At 43.1% G+C, this 20,217-nt stretch overlaps 1 protein-coding gene across 1 annotated transcript in view; it reads right to left on the bottom strand.

The window, feature by feature from the left end:
• Nucleotides 1-10,328: 10,328 nt before the first annotated feature.
• The window catches only part of DNAJC8 (DnaJ heat shock protein family (Hsp40) member C8), a 29,821-nt gene continuing 19,932 nt past the window's right edge, over nucleotides 10,329-20,217 (bottom strand). Inside the window, exons 4-9 of the mRNA XM_051988048.1 lie at nucleotides 20,127-20,193; nucleotides 19,103-19,197; nucleotides 17,713-17,784; nucleotides 16,149-16,240; nucleotides 13,161-13,236; nucleotides 10,329-11,133 (exon numbers count right to left, since the gene is read on the bottom strand). Coding sequence (XP_051844008.1) covers nucleotides 11,011-11,133; nucleotides 13,161-13,236; nucleotides 16,149-16,240; nucleotides 17,713-17,784; nucleotides 19,103-19,197; nucleotides 20,127-20,193 — 525 coding nt within the window. The 3' untranslated portion in view covers nucleotides 10,329-11,010. The remainder of the gene's footprint in view (nucleotides 11,134-13,160; nucleotides 13,237-16,148; nucleotides 16,241-17,712; nucleotides 17,785-19,102; nucleotides 19,198-20,126; nucleotides 20,194-20,217) is intronic.

Genomic DNA, 20,217 nt, shown 5'->3' with positions numbered 1-20,217 from the left:
CTCATGGCTGGCTCCACCACAGACAGCCTCTTCTAGCCTAGTGCTGGAGCAAAGGTGACAGGGAGATCAGGATATTAGAAAGGGGGTGGGCGGGAGGAAGACAAACAGAAAGGCAGAAAGAGAAAAGACAGCAGAGCCTGAGAGATCAGGATAGGGTGAGGAGGTGGAGAGAAAAGAGAACGGGAGAGAAGGGAGAAGAGAGAAAAGAGACAGAAGAAAGGAAGAAGAGAGGAAAAGGGAGGGAGGGAGAAAGAGAAATGAGGGGAAGTAAGAAATAGAAGGGGAAAGAGAAGAAGAAAGGATGCGAGAGAAAAGAAAAGGAACACCAGGAAGAGCAGAGATTAAAATAGTTTTAAGGAGAAAGAAAAGAAAGGGAGAAAAAGCCCAAGTTGGGCTAGGTGCCCCAGGAGGCAAGGTGGACCTTAGCCCCTGGCACCCATGTGGGTGGGGACATGGGAGGGTTTCGGGAGTGTCTCAGGAGTAGGAAAGAGCTCCAAGGACCCAGTTTTTTCCAGACTTCCAGTCCAGAAGCAAGGCAGCTAGGCTAAGGATGATAAATCCTAGAATGCTGGCTTCTTGCCTGGTCCAACCCCTCACCAATAGGTCTGCCTCTATACATTTGAGCATTAGTAACCCATTCTACATCATGAATCTTGACTTCTCTATTCTGTCCTTCTTTGCCAATGCTATTTCCCATGCACTACTCTCCCAAGAAAATAAAACAAAACAAAATAAACCTAACACATCAACTCTGTGAGAGCCAGTGTTTGCTCAAACAATATAAACATCCTTTAGTAGAAGCTTCAGCACCACACACTAGGAAGGAAAATCTGCTGCCAACAAAAATCTGGCACTGGGCTTAATTCAGCAAGTGGTCTCAGATTGGATGTGGCTTTGAACGCTCTCCGCCTGGGACTCTGGCGCTCCCAGTCTCAGCCTTCTGTTTCCCTGGTAACAGCCAGGAGACCCCCTGCTACAACCTGAATAGGCGGGCGGAGAAAATGGTCTCTATGATGTCTTCAATGTTTCAATTCTGGACAACTTACCAGTCCCTACCTGCTTCATGGCTCCTCCCAGTCTTCCCCACCCCATCCCCAAATTCCTAAGGTCTTTATAACCACCTTTCCTTCCTTAAGTCTCTTCTTCAGGTTCTCCCAGTCTTTCCCCAATAGTTCCCTGAGGGCAGGAATTGTATCTTCTAGAGTAAAGAAATTTGAATTAATCATGAATCTAGTCACAACAGTTTTAGCTATGTTACGAAATTTTACCTACTTCTTGACCTGAGACAGGTCACTTGAATTATTTGGGCTTCATTTCTTAGTCCAATTTTACATATGAAGAAATTGTTCTATATACCTAACAGAAATATTATGATATACAGCTCAGGACTCATACTTGCCCAATACCAAGAGTCCTAAAAATGATGTATCTGCTGCCAGCATCTCTCTTGCTCATTCTTGGGACCTTTCTTATTCTCAAAACTATTGTGGTAATAGGGGCAGCTAGGTGGTACAGTGGATAGAGCACCAGCTCTCAAGTCAGAAGACCTGAGTTCAAATCTGGTCTCAGTCATTTAGCACTTCCTGGCTGTGTGACCCTGGGCAAGTCACTTAACCCCAATTGCCTCGGGGGGGGGGAGGGGAACCTTTTGTAGTAATCAAGATCACACAATTGATCACACAAGGCAGGATTTGAATTCATATCTTCCTGATTCTGATACTAGTCTTTTATTTGCAGTTCACACTGTGTTGCTTTTTGAAACAATTATTAATGCTAATAACAATCTCTCACATCTCTAAGAATACTATCATTTCTCTAAAAGCTAGATAGCACAAATATTACCCTAGGAAGCTGAAACTCAGAAAAGCATAGTAATTTACCCAGAGTCACATAGCTAGTAAAGTGTCAGAACCAGGAATCTAAGTCCAACTCTTTTCCAATTATAATAGCATGATAGTCACATTTCATGTGCAGCAGTGCTAACGGCAAGGTATGGTGATCAGGGTTGTTCAACCACTTCTATTTACCCCTCATTCTATTACTAACTCCTTGCCCAAAAGTTTTTTCCCGAATAAATGTACCACATAAAGAGGGACCTATAATTCTCTTTACTTTTGTATTAGCTCAGAGTCCCCACCAGGAGATGCTTATGTCACAATATCACAGTGTTAGATAGCTATATCTATCTATTACCTGAGAATGTTTTCTTCCCCTAATGGCTCCTTTCCAACTACATCCAGGACCATCTTTAGTCACTGTCATCTATATTTTGCCACTGGACACAGATGGCTCTGGGGGAGAAAGTGAGGCTGATGACTTTGTACAGCACCCCCTCACTTAAATTCAACTCTTTTGCATGTCATGGCATCCCTTCCTTGATGTCATGGTCTTCTTCCAGCACGAAGGACAAACAATTTCCAATAAGTTGAACCAAGATGGCAATTGTCAGAGGTCACTACAGTTTGTAAAGACCAAGTAAATATTTAAAAGGATAAATCAAACTCCCTCCCACCTCTTTCACCACCCACTACTTATAGCCCAAAGAAAAAAGCTTCTAATTCCCATGAAGAAGGGAAAAAAGAAGGGCAGATCAGCCCTGAAGTTAGAAAGACCACATGTAACACTTCCTAGCTATGTGACCCTGGGCAAGTCATTTAACCCCAATTGCCTCAGCAAAAAAAAAAAAAAAAAAAAAAAAGGAAAAAAGAGAGGATTATCTCCTTTAGGTCTGTAGTTGGGGATGGAGGGGAATTCAACAGCACTTTGTCTCTACTTAATCTATCCAAGGAACCTCACTCAAAAAGACCTGGCCCCTTTCTTTGCATCGTGCTTCTGCCTGCTGTTCCCCTCCCTTCTATTTTATATGGCTTTCTCCCTTCTTAAAAAGCCTTCTTTTTTTCTAGCTCTAGGCTTCCATTCCTATCAGAAGCAAGGCTCTTCTTCCAGTCTCTCTCCTGCACTCAGTGACCTAATTTTTCATCTATTGAGTCTTTTCCTTTCTAATTTATTCAGGGGACTAATTTATACCTCAAGAGAGCTAGCTGAATTTCAACTAGCAGAATTTCAATGCCTTGTTGGCTTCCCTTTTCTATTATTGGGTGGCAAGCTTTCAAAGATCACTCCCTTAGACGAAAGCATTTCCCTTTACTGACTTGTACTTATTCAGGCACTTCTCTTTCTACAGAAAGTATTATCATCCACATTTTAAGAGGAAGAAGCAGAATTGTCAAGGTCAAGTGACTTGCCCAAGTAGTAATTAAAAATTCCATCCATTCTAAGGCCAATGAATGCTCCCTTCCCTACCTGTATCACTAAAGAGAGGAATTGAAGGTTCCTGGGTGAGCTTCTTATGGGATATCAAAGTGAGGAACCTTCTGTGCCTGAAGGTTGTTTGCAGGGAAGAGGGATCTTGCCACCTAGCAATTTTGGTCTGTCTTTAGCTAATATCCAGATTTCCAATCCATTCCAGAGTGAACCCCAATTTCTCTCAGTAGCAAAACCCAATACAAAGGAAGAGCCCTAGTGCTGAGGGATCATAACATAAAAATGGGATTATAGTCTGAGTTAGTATCCTAGAACACATTTCTGTAGTCAGGGCCTTAAAGTCTTAGTTATGAATAGCACTCATTATATATAATCTGCTGCTCTCTTTATCGCTCTTACCTTGCCTTTCCCCCTTTCATATCCAGATGTCAATGTCAGGCATATTAGACCCAAATGTGTCCATCCATTCTGGAAATTCAAGGCAAAATATGGTTCAAATCAAATGACCAAGTATTTACACAGCCAGGAACTGTATCCAGCACTTGATAAAAACTATCCCATTGGATGCTTCCAAGAACCCTCAGAAGGTGGGTGCTGGTATTATCCCCATTTTACAGATGAGGAAAATGAGGCAAGTGGAGATTAAGTAATTTGCCCAGCTTCAAACAAATTTTAAGTGTCTGAGGCACAATTTAAACTCACTAAGTTCAACGTTCTCTGAACCCCCAGCTGCCTCTGACTTTCCATGCTAAGTCTGTAGCATCTATCCAGAAAATGCTGAGAGGTTAATGTCTGAGCCCCCAAACCAGAAATCGTCCCTTTTCTTCCTTCTTTCCCTCCCTCCTTTTTTCCTTCTTTTTCTTCTTCTTTCCTCTACTTCTTCCTTCCTTCCTTTCCCAAAAGCTTGTCACTAGAGAGTACATTAATGTACTATAATTCATTTAATCACTTCCCTGGTGCTGGCCATTTAGGAGGCTTCCGGAACTTTTATGAAATTCCACATAATGCTAGTAGGAAGATCTTTTGAGTGGAGAGATCTTTTTGTTTATTTTAACAACTATCTCAGACTATTCCTAAGAGGAATTACTGGATGGTTCTGAAGAAAGTGAAGTGCCCTGATTAGTAAAAGTGAGTAAAGAGAAATGCTTTAATCTAAAGGAGTGGTCTTTGAAAGCCTGCCACCCAATAATAAAAAAAGGGAAGATAACACAGCTTTGAGCTAGTTGAGTGATCTCTTTTTGAGGAATAAATTAGTCCTCTAAATAAATCAGAAGGGAAAAAGCTCAGTAGATTGCAGATTAGGCCACTGAGTCCAGGAGAGAGACTGGAAGAGGAGCCTTACTTCTGAGAAGATGAACAGAAGCCTAGAGCTGGAGAAAAGGAAGTTTTCTAGCATGATTATTTTGGTGACTGACTACATGTTGCTAGATGGCTCTCCAGAAAGCTGCTACCAGTGGACATTCCAGAAGCATTGAATGACTTGTTTTGTTACAGCCCCTCCAACACCGAGTTTCATTGCTTTTTATGATTTTTTGCCAGTCATATAGGTCTGAGATAGGATCTTAAAGTGGTTTTGATTTTATTTGCTTTCATTATTACTGATGCTGAAATTTTTTTCAAATAATTTGCATTTCCTCTTAAAGCCTATTAGTCACATTACACATTGTAGATTTGGTGTAATTAGTTTTTTTTTTTTTTTAATTCCTTTTATATTTTAAATGTCAAGTTGGTTTTCATATTTGCTATATCTCCCAATCAATTTCTTTTTAAGTATAGTTTTTAATTGTACAGAGCTTTTGTGTGTTTTTTTAAAATTTCAATACAATCTAGAACACTCCTTTTGTCCTACTTCTCTATAAGGTAAAACCAATTCAATACTCAGCTGAATATATATGTTATTCCCCCTTTGAGCCAAATCTGATGAAATTAAGCTTCAAATAATGCTCATTCCCTCCTTTCTTTTCCTCTATTGTAATAAGTCTTTTGTGATTCTTCATGTGATCTGATTTGCCCCATTTTGCCTACCTCCCAGGACAATCTTTTTTCCATGCCTTAATATCTTATTATATTATGACATGAAAGTCAACTTCTGCCCATATCCTCTGTCCATGTATACTCCTTCTAACCCCTAATAAAGATACAGTTCTCAAGAATTGCAAGTATCATCTTTCCATGGAGAGATATAATAGTTTAACCTTTAAATAAACATGCTTTTATGTTCTTTCCTGTTTACCTTTTTATGCTTCTCTTGAATCTTGTATTTGAAGATTGCATTTTCTCTTTAGTTCTGGTCTTTTCATCAAAATGACTAGAAGTCCCCTACTTCATATAATATCCATCTCTTTCCCTGAAAGATTACACTCAGTTTTGCTGGATACTTGATTCTTGGTTATAATCCAAGTTTCTTTGCCCTCCAGAATATCATATTCCAGCTCTTTCACTCCTTTAATGTAAAAGCTGCTAGATTCTCAGTAATCTGACTGTAGTTCCTTGATACTTGAATTGTTTCTTTCTGGCAGCTTGCAGTATTTTCTCCTTAATCTTATAATTCTGGGATTTAGCCACACTATTTCTTGGAGTTTTTCTTTGTAGGATCTCTTTCAGGAAATGATAGATGGATTCTTAGACTGTTTTGTTCTCTGATTCTTGGATATCAGAGCAGTTTTCTTTGATGATTTTTTTGAAAAAGGTTGTCCAATGTATACATATATTGTAATTAACATATACTTTAGCATATATAACATGTATTGGTCAACCTGCCATCTGGGAGAGGGAGTGGGGGAAGGAGGAGAAAAATTGTAACAAAAGGTTTTGCAATTGTCAATGCTAAAAAATTATCCATGCATATATTTTGTAAATAAAAAGCTATTAAAAAAAAAAAAAAAGAAAAAAGAAAGAGGCTGTCCAGGCTCTTTTTTGATTATGGCTTTCACGTAGTCCAATAATTCTTCAATTATCTCTCCTTTATCTATTTCTAGGTCAGTCTTTTTTCAATTGAGATATTTTACTTTTTCTTCTATTTTTTCTTTCTTTTTATCTTACTTCATATCTTATAGAATCATCAGCTTCTATTTGCCCAATTCTAGTTTTTAACTATTTGGCTAATTCCACTTTTAAAAGGGTTGTTTTCTTCAGTGGATTTTTTTTTTTTTCATTTGGCCAATTGCATTTTTTAAGGAACTATTTTCTTTAGTCAATTTTTGTCCTGCCTTTTCCAAACGGTGGAATCTCTCTTGCATACCTCTCATTTCTTTTCCCACTTTTTCTTCTACCTCTCTTGATATTTAAAATCTTTTTTTGAGCTCTTCCAAGAAGGTTCTTTGGGCTTGAGATCAATTCATATCCTGTTTGAGATCTTGAATGTAGGCATTTTGTCTTCTTCTGAGTTGGTGGTTTGTTCTTCCCTGTTACAATAGTAGCAAGTTTGCTGAGTTCATGAAATCTAGGTTCCATAATAAATGAGATAGATACCTGAAGTTCTTGAAGGGTGAGAGGTAAATATGGGGAGAAATAAAAACAAAGACTATAGAATGTCAGAACTGGAAGAAGCCAGGAGGTTCCCTAGAGCACAGAATGACAGAGCTGGGATGACTCTTAGAACATAGGATGTAAGAGCTGGGAGAGCCCTTAGAACCCAGGAGGTCAAAGCTGGGAGGGCCCTTAGAACCCAGGAGGTCAAAGCTGGGAGGGCCCTTAGAACCTGGGATGTCAGAGCTGGGAGGGGCCTTAGAACCCAGGAGGTCACAGCTGGGAGGGCCCCTAGAACCCAAATGTCAGCGCTGGGAGGGCCCTAAGAACAAGGGATGTCAGAGCTGGGAGGGGCCTTAGAACCCGGGATGTCAGAGCTGGGAGGACCCTTAGAACTCAGGAGGTCAGAGCTGGGAGGGCCCTTAGAACCTGAGAGGTCAGAGCTGGGAGGGAGCTGGGGATCATCTTGTGTGGTCTTCTGATTTGGCAGGAGGGCCAAGTCAGTTCCAAGTCTAATGATTCTTGAGCCTGGGATGGTATCTGCTCTGCCCTGGTTTCCTTGGAAGGCCATGTTTAATTCTCTACTCCTCCTGCCCCACTGGATTAGGAGGTTGGGAGAAGAATCCTAGAACTGTTCATGAAAAGGACAATCACATCCCCTGACTAGACCACTGAGTTGAGCTGTAGCAAAATGTAGAAAACTCATTTGAGCTCCAGGTCCCTGTCAGGAATTTCTCAATTCTTTTCCCATCCCTAAAGTAAATCACAGGGAAGTTCATAGGATCAGAGAGTTATAGACCCAGCACTGGACACAACCATAGTAACTTGTCCAAGCCCACCAAGGTTAAAGTCAGGGGCAGGTGGACCCAGGTCTCCTGGTCTTCAGATATCTCATCCTGGAGGTCTTGTAGAAATCTAAAATTGATCATGTCCCAAACTGAGCTCATTCTCTCTCCCTTAAATATTCCCCTCTTTCTAACTCCCCATATCCTGTCAAGGTACCCCCACCTTCCCAAGTTTATGGGCACAGCTCGATAGCGCAGCAGGGCACAGGGCCTGGCGTCAGGAGGCGCCGAGTTCAAATATAGCCTCAATCATTTACTAGCTGTATGTCCCTGAGCAAGTCACCTCACCCTGTTTTCCTGTTTCCTCCTCTGTAAAGGGACCTGAAGGAAATGACAAAGCATTGTGATATTTTTACCCAGAAAACCGCAAACAGGGTCACGAAGAGTCAGACATAACAGAACAAGTGAGCAGCACCTCCGTAACAACTTCTGTGCTCTCTCCTCCGACAAAGCCGCCTGGTGCAGGCCCTCATCACCCCAGAAGGCGGCACTTCGCAGACTCTGTAGAGCTCTCTAATGCTAGATAGTATCTCTTCCTCCTCTCACCTCCCATCCCGAGTACCAGTTCTAGGACAGGAATGCCATGGAAGAACCCCAGCTCTAAACATCCATGTTTCCCAGCCCGGCCCGGCCCACCCAGGGAGCCAGCCCCAGGCCCCAGAAATTCCCTCTCTCATTCACTTATTTCCATAAATTACTGATCCGTCAAGTTAGATCTCTGGGTTTGGAGATGTACGCTAATTTAACAAAGATGTGTATTAATTTCCTAGAAAATATGTGCCAACTGCCACTTTTTAATAATTTCTAACCTCATATAAAGGTTACTTTACTTTTACTGAGGGGGCACTCAGATCTGGCACAGAGTTGGTGTTTTACATAAGTAAGTCTCCCACTTAGTGATGTCACTAGTACAGGAATCCCACTGTAGAGATGGCAAAACTGAGGCTGTTAAATGACTTGCCCAACTTCACACAGCTATTAGAGTCAGAAACCAGCAGTTTCTGATTGGTTATAAGCTGGGCCTTCCTGAGAAGGGTAGCTAACCCTTAGAAACCCACCCCCTGCCATAGCTCCACTGATCACAAATCTCCCCTAGGAAGCACCTGAGGATCAGCATGGGGGTCAGTGTCCTTTATTGAGCATGAAGTTAAACAAAGAAAGGGCAGAACAAAGCCAGCCTGTGGCTCTATCCGTGATGCACACATGGCTGGGAGGGCAAGGGGCCGCAGAACCTGACCTTTCACTTTCCAGTGGTCTTTTCAGATCCATGCAGAATATTGGGCCACCTCTTCCTGCCTGGAAGCTAAGTGACAATTTCCCTTCTCCCAACCCATTCCTGTCCCAGTGTGAAATTTCCAACTGCTGAAAACAATGCCTCCCCTTGTGCCAATGGGAAAGCCTCCCGGGCACGTCTAGTTTCCCACATTTCATGCTTCTCAGACGGACCTGGGGTCCCGGCCCGTACGACTTCATCATGACGACCCCTCACCGTGTCCCGAGCGGTCCGAGCGTCGGGTAGGATGGACAGATGTGCACGGCTGGCATCAGGCATCTAAGAACCACTGGTGTCAGCTATGACTCAAGTGCCTGACTTACCACCTTCTGGCACAAGTGGGCTGGGCTGGGATGAAAGCTGGATAAAGTGGGGGGCAGTGTGGTATGACAGAGAAAGGAAGAGGCCGAGTGGCCACTGGCCGCACTGTGATCTTGGACAAGCTCGCTTCCTGCCTCGTGCCTCAGTTTCCCCCCCCCCGTAACTGGAGGACTTGAACCAGCTATAATACTGTAATTGAAAAGCTTAGAAGAAACCTACGAATTCCTCTTCCACCTTGTGACTGTTCACCTCCCAAATTCTTTTCCAGCACACTTTGGACACAGACACTCCTATATTCCACCCACTTGTATCAGCAGTAATGCATACCCATCATATTTAGCCAGATGGTCATGCAGCTGGACACCGTGCTCTCCCTCAGCCCTAAAGTGCACACAAAATATATTATCATTGACATCCAAACAGTCGGAGAGGAAGAGACAAACTAGTACTTGTGCGTGCGTGCACACATACACACGAGGAAACAAACAGCAAGAGATCCGGAGAAACAGCCTAAAAGATAAATATAACTTCAAGTAGCAATGGCCCCCCAAGCTGCCTCCTCAAAGACAAACATGCAGCCAATTCCACTTCCCTTTTTCTCACCTCCGCAGCCCCACGAGCAGCTGATATCAGTCCTTCTCTAGCTGCTGGCCTATTGGAGTAGGAGTGCCCAGGGGCCCTGCTCTGCCCACACAGCTCCCCCCTCAGTACCCCAGTGACCAAGAATGGGTGGGGCTCCTAGTTTTTGTTCCCTCCCATGCTTTCCAGCTAATGGCAGTCAAGTGGTAAAGAGGAAGGAAGAAGCAAGATTGTGTGGGTCCACCCAATCACTGGGGTCTAATCAAGGGTCAAAAGTCAACTGACCACAGCCTCCACAAGCTACAAGATTTAAACTCACCCCTCCAAGAAACCTATACTGGGAGTTAGAGCAACTAATTAATTTTTCATTTCAATTAGGAGCTGAAATATACAAACATTATTCTAATTTTTAAAATTATTTCTAGTAATTCGCATTCCTAAGTGCGAAATTCCTTGACAGTTATGTGATTTGTGCTACCCTAGAAGACAAAAGTACATCCCAAGCTAGCTCAGAGCTGGCCCAGACAGGCCAGAAAGAGAAAGGCCTTTAAAATAATGGCTGAGGGAGAACACACCAGTGTTTTGGTAGAAAAATTTATTATACATACAGAATAGCCACTAACTAGAGATAAACAAGCTAGGACAGAGTTGTGCTAGATGGAAGAGGGCAGCAAGCTCTTTGGAAATCAAACAGGCGATGGTGGCTCTGGTCTCGACACAACATTAGCCACTCGAGGGGCAAGGGCTGATTCTGAGCACAGTCGGCAGGAGTTGGGGTGCGACATGACCGCTCCACCCAGACGCTGCTTCCTTTACCATCCAACCAGGAGATACAAGGGCTGGACACTCACCCGGGGACGGGCATTTGAAGGAACCGATGACTTTTCTAAAGGCAGACTCCTCCTAAGTCACCGACACCATTTTAAGCAACTGGTTTAATGAGATGATTTCCACACACGCTACATAAAGTTCATAAAGGTCACAATTCAGTGAAGTACAAAACATTAAATTACAAACAGCAACAGAGGTGGGCGGCGCCCCCCCCCCCACGCCCTCCACAGTGGCAGGGACTAGGCCAGGCTGCTATTAAACCAGGCCTCTTGTTTCCATGTACAAAAGAATGACTCTGATCAATATTAAATTATACTGAAAACCAATGGACTACAAAGCCAATACTATTCTATGTGGGGGAGAAGTCCTTCAAAGCAGGAAGGGGGGGAGCGGAAGGAGGGAAAGACTCTGTTGCTGCAGCCCCAGACATCACTCGCGCTGCTCCATTTTTACTTTGGGCGGCCTCAGGAAGGTCCGGTTTTTCTTCTCTTTCTTTCCCTTTGTGTTTGCCTGGAAATTTCTCCAACTGTCCACACGCCCATCTCGACTTTCCTGAGGATAAAGAGTTTCAGACTCAAAGGGTTGCCAGTAAAAGGGAGAGGCTTTACCTGTGGGCTGGTCACTCCCACCCAAGGGGTGCAGGGCCTCCTCCTCAGTGTCCATCTGTCAGTTTTCACAGAAAGAAAGAAGCCCTGTCCCCAAGGCCCACCCATTCACTGGGCATCACCCCCATGGCCCGGCTGCAGCCTCCCCAAACCAGGAGGTCTAGCCCCGTCTCCCCAGGAAGAGCAGATGTCGGAGGGATGGAGGACCACAGAGGTGTGTTAGAAAAGGCCTGCCGAACCAACGAGGGGGCAGCAAGGTTGCTCCGGCTCTTGCCTGCTCCCAAACAAGAGCCCGAGGTGGCTGCCAAGCTCCTCTAGAATGCTGGGTTTGAGTCGCACGCACACCCTACACATCTCAAAGGGGAGGCCACCGCACAGTCCCAAGTGCTGCTGCGTCTGCCATGCTGTGCCCGAGAGCAGGAACACCTGGCTTCCACCAGTCCTTCACCTCTGAGCCTGTTTCTGCATATATGAAATGAGGACAGCATTGACATGACCCCATCCTCACAGGAATACCAAGGGAAAATTGCTCTATAAGCAACAGTTACTCTCCAAACAGAAGCTGCTTTCCTAATTAAGGCAGGCAGGATCATGCCCCTAGCTAAGCACCCCGCTCCTCTCAGCACCAGCTCCCGTCTCCTCCAGAAAACCACTTGGCCCGGTGGATTTGCCCAACATGACACGGCGCGCTGTTCCTTTGCCCTGGTCTCCCACACTACCAACAGGGACACTCTGAGAAGGACATGGAGTACAAAAAGGATTCGCTGCACACCCAGCATGCCTCGTTCCGTGCTAAGTTTGAGTGGGATAGCACCCTACCCTTGGCCCTGGGAATTTCACCATGATGGTGGGGAGACAAGACTGACCCACAGGAAAGAATCACAGGAGATGATGTAAAAACATGAACAAAGGAGACTCGGGACAGCTGATCTTGTGTGACCCCTCAAACCACAATATGGTTTGGATCACATACACGGGGAATTACAGCATTTCTGGTTCAAGGGCCCAGTGAGTCTAGAAGATGTGGCCGGGATGTGGCTGTCTGCAGGCAGGCTGTTGCTGCCCATGTTCCCCCCATAACATAGCTGGGGGCGCCTTTTGCAGAAAACATCAGAGCATGGAATGTTAGAAATGGAAAAGACCCCTTTACACCAGCTTCCAGTCAGATGGTCAAGGTTAGGAAGGCTGAGACATTGTCTTTGGCTCCTCCACAATGGAAGGGGAAATGGAAGAGGGACGCGAGAAAGTGAGGGCAGGGTCCCCATGCTACCCCCAGAGCCCACCGATCTTCTCTCTCTGGGGAGATTGGTGCTAAACCCAGATCTCATGCAGAGAACAATCTGAGGCTGTGGGGAATAGAAAAGGGCTTCCTCCCACCAGAGTCACCCCAAGCTCCTTTGGCTAAACATTCCTTCCATAAAAACGATATCAAAAACGATACCACATATCTGCAAACACAGAAAACCATTGAGCTCTGATTATTTCAAAGAAAAATGGTACTTTGAAGGAAATATAGGATTATGAGCAAAAGTCAAGTACAAAAGTCTTATGGGAACAAAGAAAACAAAAAGTTCACATAAAATAGGGGCTGGGGGGAAGGGGAGGGGAAGGGGGTGTCCAGATTCAGAAAAAAACTCCAAAAAAAGGCATTTGAGTTATCTTCTGAAGAAGAGAGAAACATATTAAGAACTGGGAAATTGGCTACTAGTCTTTACTTGACCACCATTAGTGATCCCAGATAAGTCACTTAACTCAAAAGCTAACTGCAGTTAAAAAAAAAAAATTTTTGGTAGAAAACCTGGATTGGGAGGCAAGCACCATGTGGAATGGAGGCCCATTCTGCCATGACTTGATAGGACGCCTTGGGCATGTCCCTTCCCTTCTCCAGGCCTCAGATGGGCAAGTAGGACCTTTAAGGGTCTTCTTGCTCTGACATTCTGTCCTTTTGACCCACATGATCCATCTGAATTTTACCTCAAAGTTTTTCTGCCATTCTCTTTCTCTCTTTGCTTTTTCTTGTGCTTCAATCTCTTCTTCTCTTTGTCGCTTCCTAGAAGGAAAGCCAAATGCATGATGAGTGGAGCATAAATAGCAGTGAAAGCAGAGCTAAACATTGATTTCAGAGCATAAGTACTAGGAGCTGCCAGGACTGTCCAGCCATGCTGAGGAGGAAGGAGGCCAGTGTTATGGGCCCATGAAGGTCCCATAAATCAGGTTACCACCATCTTGTTGCAAGAAAAGTTCCCCAAATGCTCAAAACTTTCTGCTAATACCACTCCTCTTCTCCATATCAAGAGGAGGCAAGAAGGGGCCATCATCTCCCTCTGAAAAACAAGGAACAGACTGATTTCTGACTACAGAGAAAGTCAGAACCTTGCTCTATCTGCTTGATAACTAGCTGACACTGCCTCTAAAAGGCAGGACATCTCCTCAGCCACTTCCTGGCCTGAAGTAAGCCTACTTTACTGGACATCACAGCCCAAACCAACCAATTGTATTACCACATATCTGCAAACACGGAAAACCATTGAGCTCTGATGATTTTAAAGAAAAATGGTACTTTGAAGGAAAGCAACTGAGTTTGCAAAGTAACTTTTACTCAGCTGTAGAAGAATACACAGACCAAAGAAAGCCAGGTGCTGAATTCATAGTTTTCCTTCTAGGCTGCAGAAAGAAGAGGCAGCAGAGTCTTTGGAACAACTGCTTATACTGTTCTCCTAAGGCAGGGGTCCTCAAACTACGACCCGCGGGCCAGATGTGGCAGCTGAGAACAATTATCCCCCTCACCCAGGGCTATGAAGTTTCTTTATCTAAAGGCCCATAAAACAAAGTTTTTGTTTTTACTATAGTCCGGCCCCCTATTTAAAAAGTTTGAAGACCTCTGTCCTAAGGTATAAGTCTGGACCTAGGATGGCCCAGCTGACCTTGGGCAATCATTTTGAGCCTCTAAAGCTAAAGTGCCTTTGGCTAGCAGCTATAGCCAAGCTTCGTGTTTGTTAATCACTCACACTCCAAAGTCTACCATGATAATGGTCAGGAGTGTTTTATAGGAGCTCAGAGAAGGGAAGATAAAAATTAAAGCTTTCAGGAGGAAAAGACAATTAAGATGGGCCATGAAGAATATGATTCATTAAACAGGTAATTATCAATCATCTGCTGTCAATCAAAAAAGATTTATTAAGCACCTATTATGTGCCAAGCACTGGACTAAGTACTTTATGATAACCTCAGGAGGCAGGGTCTTCAGTGACTCACTCAATATCTGGGTCTCAAAGATAGATCTGAATGTGAACCCAGAGTTCTGATCCTTCACTCAATGTTCTTCCCACCCCACAAAATAGGGTGAAACAGCAATCCAAATAACCAACCTGAGCAAAATGAGACAAACTTCAGGAAAGGGGAGATCTCTTTCCACTAGTCGTAACAGAGGTGTCGCATAAAAAACAACAGACCCTAAGTTGGGCTTTTGAGAAGGGAAAGATTTCCAGAGGCAGAGATGAAGGCAATTTATCTAAGCATCTAGGAGGAACAAAGGCAAAAAAGCCAGAGAGAGGGTTGAGAGAAAGATTACAAAAAGCCTTGAATGTCTAGGAAAATGAGATTATTTAGGAAATAACAAGGGAAGGTTTTAGAGAACTAAAGAAATCAGCAAAGTTTCTTTCACGGAACTAGCAGGTGTCAAAGTACACAGAGTCCTGGGGCTGGACTTGAAGACCCAAGTTCAATTTGGCCTTGGACATTTACTAGCTATATGACATGGGCAGATCGCTTAACCTCTCTGCTTTGGTTTCCTCAACTGTAAAGTGGAGATAATAGTCCATGCCTCTTGATGTGGCTGTGAAGATCAAAGCTGAAATGGTAATACAAAAGCTAGCTATTCTTAGTATTATTACTTCATCTTGCAGCTGAGCAATGGCCTAGCATCTCCCATAGGACTGCTGAGTCCATACAGCTCTCTGTGCCTCCCCCTATGCTAGCACAACAGATGAGTTCCAATTTGCCCAGAAGCTGAGGAGAGCGGTAGAGCCTCGATCATTCAAATCTCTATGAAAACATGTACATAACAAAATTTAATAAACGTTTGTTGAACTGACTCCAGCAATAATTCTGACCTGACTCTGAAACGATTCTGATCACAATGCTGGTGTGACTGATTGGTGAAAGATACACAATAAAAGTCACCCCAAAAATCTATTACTCTTTGACACAACAAACCCACTACTAAAAAATTACCCTGGCATGGATTCTGTCAATATAAAGTAATCATTAAATAAAAATTAAAAAAAAAAAAAAAACCAACAACAACAAACCCACTACTAGAAACAATCATTCAGGAATCATTAAGAACAAAGAATCTGAAACACAAAAATATTCATAATATTAGCTCTGACTAGAATCTATACTCCATAATGGAGAATGGTTAAATAAATGGGTTACTAACACAATGGCCTGTGTCCTCAGAGACTACTAGAGGGAACAAGAGTGTACCCAGGTCAAATCCTGTATTCAATACTCACTAGCTATATGACCCTGTCGAGTCACTGAATCTGTCTGCCTCAGTTTCCTCAACTGTAAAATGTGGATAATAACTGCACCTACTTCCAGGGCTGTTGAGAGGACCAATATTTATAAAGAGCTGAGCACAATGTAGGCACCGTAAGTAATTAAAATACTTGTTCCTTTTCTCCTTTTAAAAAAAAATAAATACCAAGAACTATAGAAAGACTAACACAAAACAGATCCAAGTGAAGTATGCCAACATTGTAAAAACACAGTGATGAAAAGCTTTTCTTAGAGCAACAAAAACCCACAAAATTTTTTCTATATCCACAAAAGATTCAGATGAGAATCCAGACCAAATAAATCATCATTTTGATTTTAGAAAAAGGAAGTGGATAGAACTTATTAAGAAATACATATAAAACAAAGGAAACTAACTTCCTAGATGCCATCAAGACTTACCTTTCGTGCATTTCTTTAGCTTCTCTCTCTTTCCTCTTTATTTCCAATTCAGCAAAAAGCTTCATTGTCTGTTTGTAAACTGCCTGTTTGAACTGTAAGAAAATAGGAATGCAAAAGAGAATTTAATTACAGGACGAAGTTCAAGGGAAAGCAGATTAAATAAAATAGGGAAATTTTAACTTCTAAAACAAAGAGAAGTCTTTCTGATGCTGGGTCCCCCAGAAAGCTTGTTGGTGCCAGGGAGACACATGACCTTCCTGCTTAGACACAGGGCTCAGGAGAAAGAACAGAACCTTCCTCATATGCAGACACTCACCCGCTCCTCCCACACACCTGGGGCCCACAGGGAAGCACCTGGCTTTGAAGTACCTTCAAAGATAAATGTATCTTCACATCATCAGGTTAGAGGTTCTAAATGACATTATAAACAGAGAAAGAGAAAACCCCAAAAAGGTCAGGGGAAAAGCATGGCCCACAATCATTTCTTTAACAAGAACTGATAAGCACAGGGCACTATAGTAAACCTAGGAAATAGGGCAAACCTGCCTAAGAAACTTACAATCCAATAGGGGAAAGGAGGCATACAATAACACAAGAGAGCCTAGTCAAATTGCCCTATCAGAACCCTGAACTTCCAGCATTCTTACCATGACACCACATACCACAGGATGATGGAACTATACAAATAACTACCATTGGCAGAATATAACAGAAAAATCTGTCTCCCAAGAGCAGAGTTTGTATATTTAGTGACAGCAATGTATAGAGAAAGTGGAAAGGGGAAGGGAGAGCAGGAAAAGATCTATTTCCCTCTTCTCCAAAATAGTGACTGTATCCAATACATAATGACCTACTGGTAAGAGGGCTGGAATCAGGATTCCAAGGATATTGGCTGAAGTGCAAACAGGTCTGACATGTACCAAGCTATGAGAGGAACTCAATACCTGTGTAACCACAGGCAAGTCACTGATCCTTCTGTGTCTCAGTTTTCTCATCTAGAAAATGAGAACAATTCAATTTGTCCTCTTCGTTTTTAAAGGCTCTTTTTTTACACCAATACTAAATAAGTTGGATCTATTATTGTCAGGAGAACAAAATGAGCAAGCTTTAGGGATTTCAGACCTTTCTAACCTATGTTTTATTTCTTTAAAAGTTCCAGATTCTATAACTTAGGAGTGACATGGAAGAATTAGGATAGGATCCAAGGGAATGATAATGTTTATAGAATAGAAAATGAGATATATACTATGAAAGCAAAGGAAATTGGAATTCTGTCCAGAGGGCAAGAAGTGTCCCTAAAGAAGAGGTGGTAGGAAGAAAGTACCTAAAGCTACTGAGGGTTGTCACAAGAAGGGAGCTCACATACTACCCTTCTAAAGTGTTTCAAGTAAGCCAGAGAAATAACTGGGAGACTTTAGGCATCAACCTGTGTACTTCTCAGTTCTCTGAAACCATGAGACCCTAAGACTCTGGTGGATCCAGGGTCTTACCTCCACCTGCAATGGCAGGACCTCCCAATTCCATGTAACTCTGGAGAAATGTACACTTTTTTCCTGAAACTCACCAATTCAGGGTCATCTTCTTCCACGTTTGTAGGCTTCCCTTCCTTCTTTAGCTGTTTCTTTCGCTCTTTCACCTAAAAATAGGGGGCTTGTTAAAAGCAGCTGACACAAGTCATACAAGAGAACAAAGAGGAGGGTAGCCTTCTCTTTCCAGTCCAGCCCAGCAAAGGACCAGCCCTCAACATCACAAGGTCCATTGCCTCAGGATCCATCAATGATATGAAACAGGTCATTGCCACTTCACTACCAGGTCTACCAGCCCCTCTTTTTCAAAAGCCAGGGAGGATTCAGACAGACAAAAGCATTGGCAATGGCAAAAACTGGACATGGGAGTCTCAATAATCAACTATCTATATGAAAACAACGTTGGGTTTTAAAGCCCTCGCAAAAAAAATCAAACAAAATGTTATTCCTGTTATTTTTCCACCCCTCCCCAAAAGGGAGAGCCTAAAAACAAAACATTTAGCTCTGAACTGTCAATTCACTTATCCCCTCAAAAATGCTATGACTATCAAAAAAACAGCCAGAAATCAGCAATAGTGACCCCTGGTGGTCAAACAAGATAAAACCCTCCTATTTTCCAAATATCTGCAACAGGCTGGAACCCAGTTGCCAGGAAGGGCTGCCCAAATGTGTTTCTATTAATCTGTAAGATGCTAACCGGAAGGGTTGGTAAGGAAAAGCTCTTCTAATTACCTGATTCCCTTGAAGGAAACAGGAGGAAAGTCCCTTTTCAAGAATATTAATTGTCACTGAAGTGATTTCTCCTGGGGATCCCTCCTATATCTGCTTATTCCCACATTAAAAAAAAAAAAATTCATTATGGTTGTCTATAGATTTTTATTTCGTGTGTTCAACTAAGGCTTTTCCAGGAAGAGATCATGACCATCAGAACTCTTTCAAATTATAACATCTGAAATAAAAGGTTCATGGTCATTTCTGACACAGAGAACTTTACCAAACAGAAAAAAAGAATTACAAAGAAATCATAGCATTACCCACCATTTAAAGATGTCATAGCACTAAGGGAAAAAACCCTCAAAATCATCCATGAAAGTTTCAATAATAGACAGTTTAATATTGCTATATAACTCTTTTTAGGAAACAGAACAACCCAACTCAGTGTCCTCAAGTCCCAGCTCCAATCCTTGGACAAGATATCCAGTGAAGGAAAGGAGCCATTTCACTTGACTCATGGTGGGGAACATCTTCCATTTGATCTTGCAAGAGAGGGTGGTGGGCAGGGCATTCTCTTTGGAAAGAACTGGCATCAGAGAAGGTAGGTAAGTTAAGAAAGTGATCTTGGCATCTATCGGCATCTCTTCCCCCCCTCAGCTGTCCCTTCTCCGGGGTACAAAGCCCGCCAGGCCATCAAAACCCCATGACACTCACGGTGTGCTCCACGTACTCTTTTCCTGCTTGAATGACGTCCAGGGCTCTCTTCTTCTGCTCCTGATCCAGGAGCAGTTTGTAGGCTTTGTCAACAGCTAGTACAAAACAGTGAAATTAAAAGGTTTGCTAACATATCTAACATATATAGGACTGCTTGCCTTCTAGGGGAGGGAGTGGAGGGAGGGAGGGGAAAAATCGGAACAGAAATGAGTGCAAGGGATAATGTAAAAAAAATTACCCTGGCATGGATCCTGTCAATATAAAGTTATTATTTAAAAAAAAAAAAAAGGTTTGCTAACACTCTCTGAAGTCTCAGCTCTCACAAAATCTAAACTTCTGTGGCCAGAAGCAAGTCTATTTTCATGGTTTATCTAAATATTGTTAAAGTGACTGAAGAACATGGAAGTATCACACTGCATTCACTGAACTCCCCTGCCCACTTGCTTTTGCATCTGTGGAATGGAGGTAGCAGGTGGTCAGCAGTACACTGGCTCTTCCAGATTTGTAGCTTTCTGCCTCAAGTGGTCAGATGAGTTGGCCTGAGCTCACCTACCTTCCTTCTTTTTCCCTGGTAGCCCTGTACACACTAGGACAATGTCCTAAGCCAAGTACAACTGTCAGGGGGGATGGGTTTGGGGCAGATCAAGACTCTTTTTGCCCATCTGTTTTGGAAATGTAGAAGGGTGCTTGCAGTGGTGAAATGGAAAGATTCTAGATGAACTGGGGGAGAAGGGACAACTCTTGGGTTTAGTGGTTGTGTGGCCTTGGGCAAAGTTCAGTTTGTTTACCTATAAAATGGGCCTATGACACACACCTCCCCCCAGCTAAGTTGAGAGGACTATGAGGAAAGGGCTTTGTATGCAGAAAGCACTAAAGAAACAGGGCCCTTCTGACAGATGATGATGCCATCATGGAGGCAATGAATGGAGAGCCCCTGGGAGAATTCAGGGTGAGCAAAGGGACCAGCTGTCACCAGCATCACCCCCGGGGTCCAAAGGCAGCAAGTGCACATAGGCGCTGATACCTTCAAAAGCTTTCTGTGCTCTCTCTGCGTCATCTTGGTTCTTGTCAGGATGCACCAATATGGATAACTGCAACAAGAAGGGAAGAGGTCA

This window comes from Antechinus flavipes, chromosome 3 (genome assembly GCF_016432865.1).
Source record: "Antechinus flavipes isolate AdamAnt ecotype Samford, QLD, Australia chromosome 3, AdamAnt_v2, whole genome shotgun sequence".
NCBI classification, from domain to species: Eukaryota; Metazoa; Chordata; class Mammalia; order Dasyuromorphia; family Dasyuridae; genus Antechinus; species Antechinus flavipes.
This window is presented reverse-complemented; position numbering and strand designations above follow the sequence as displayed.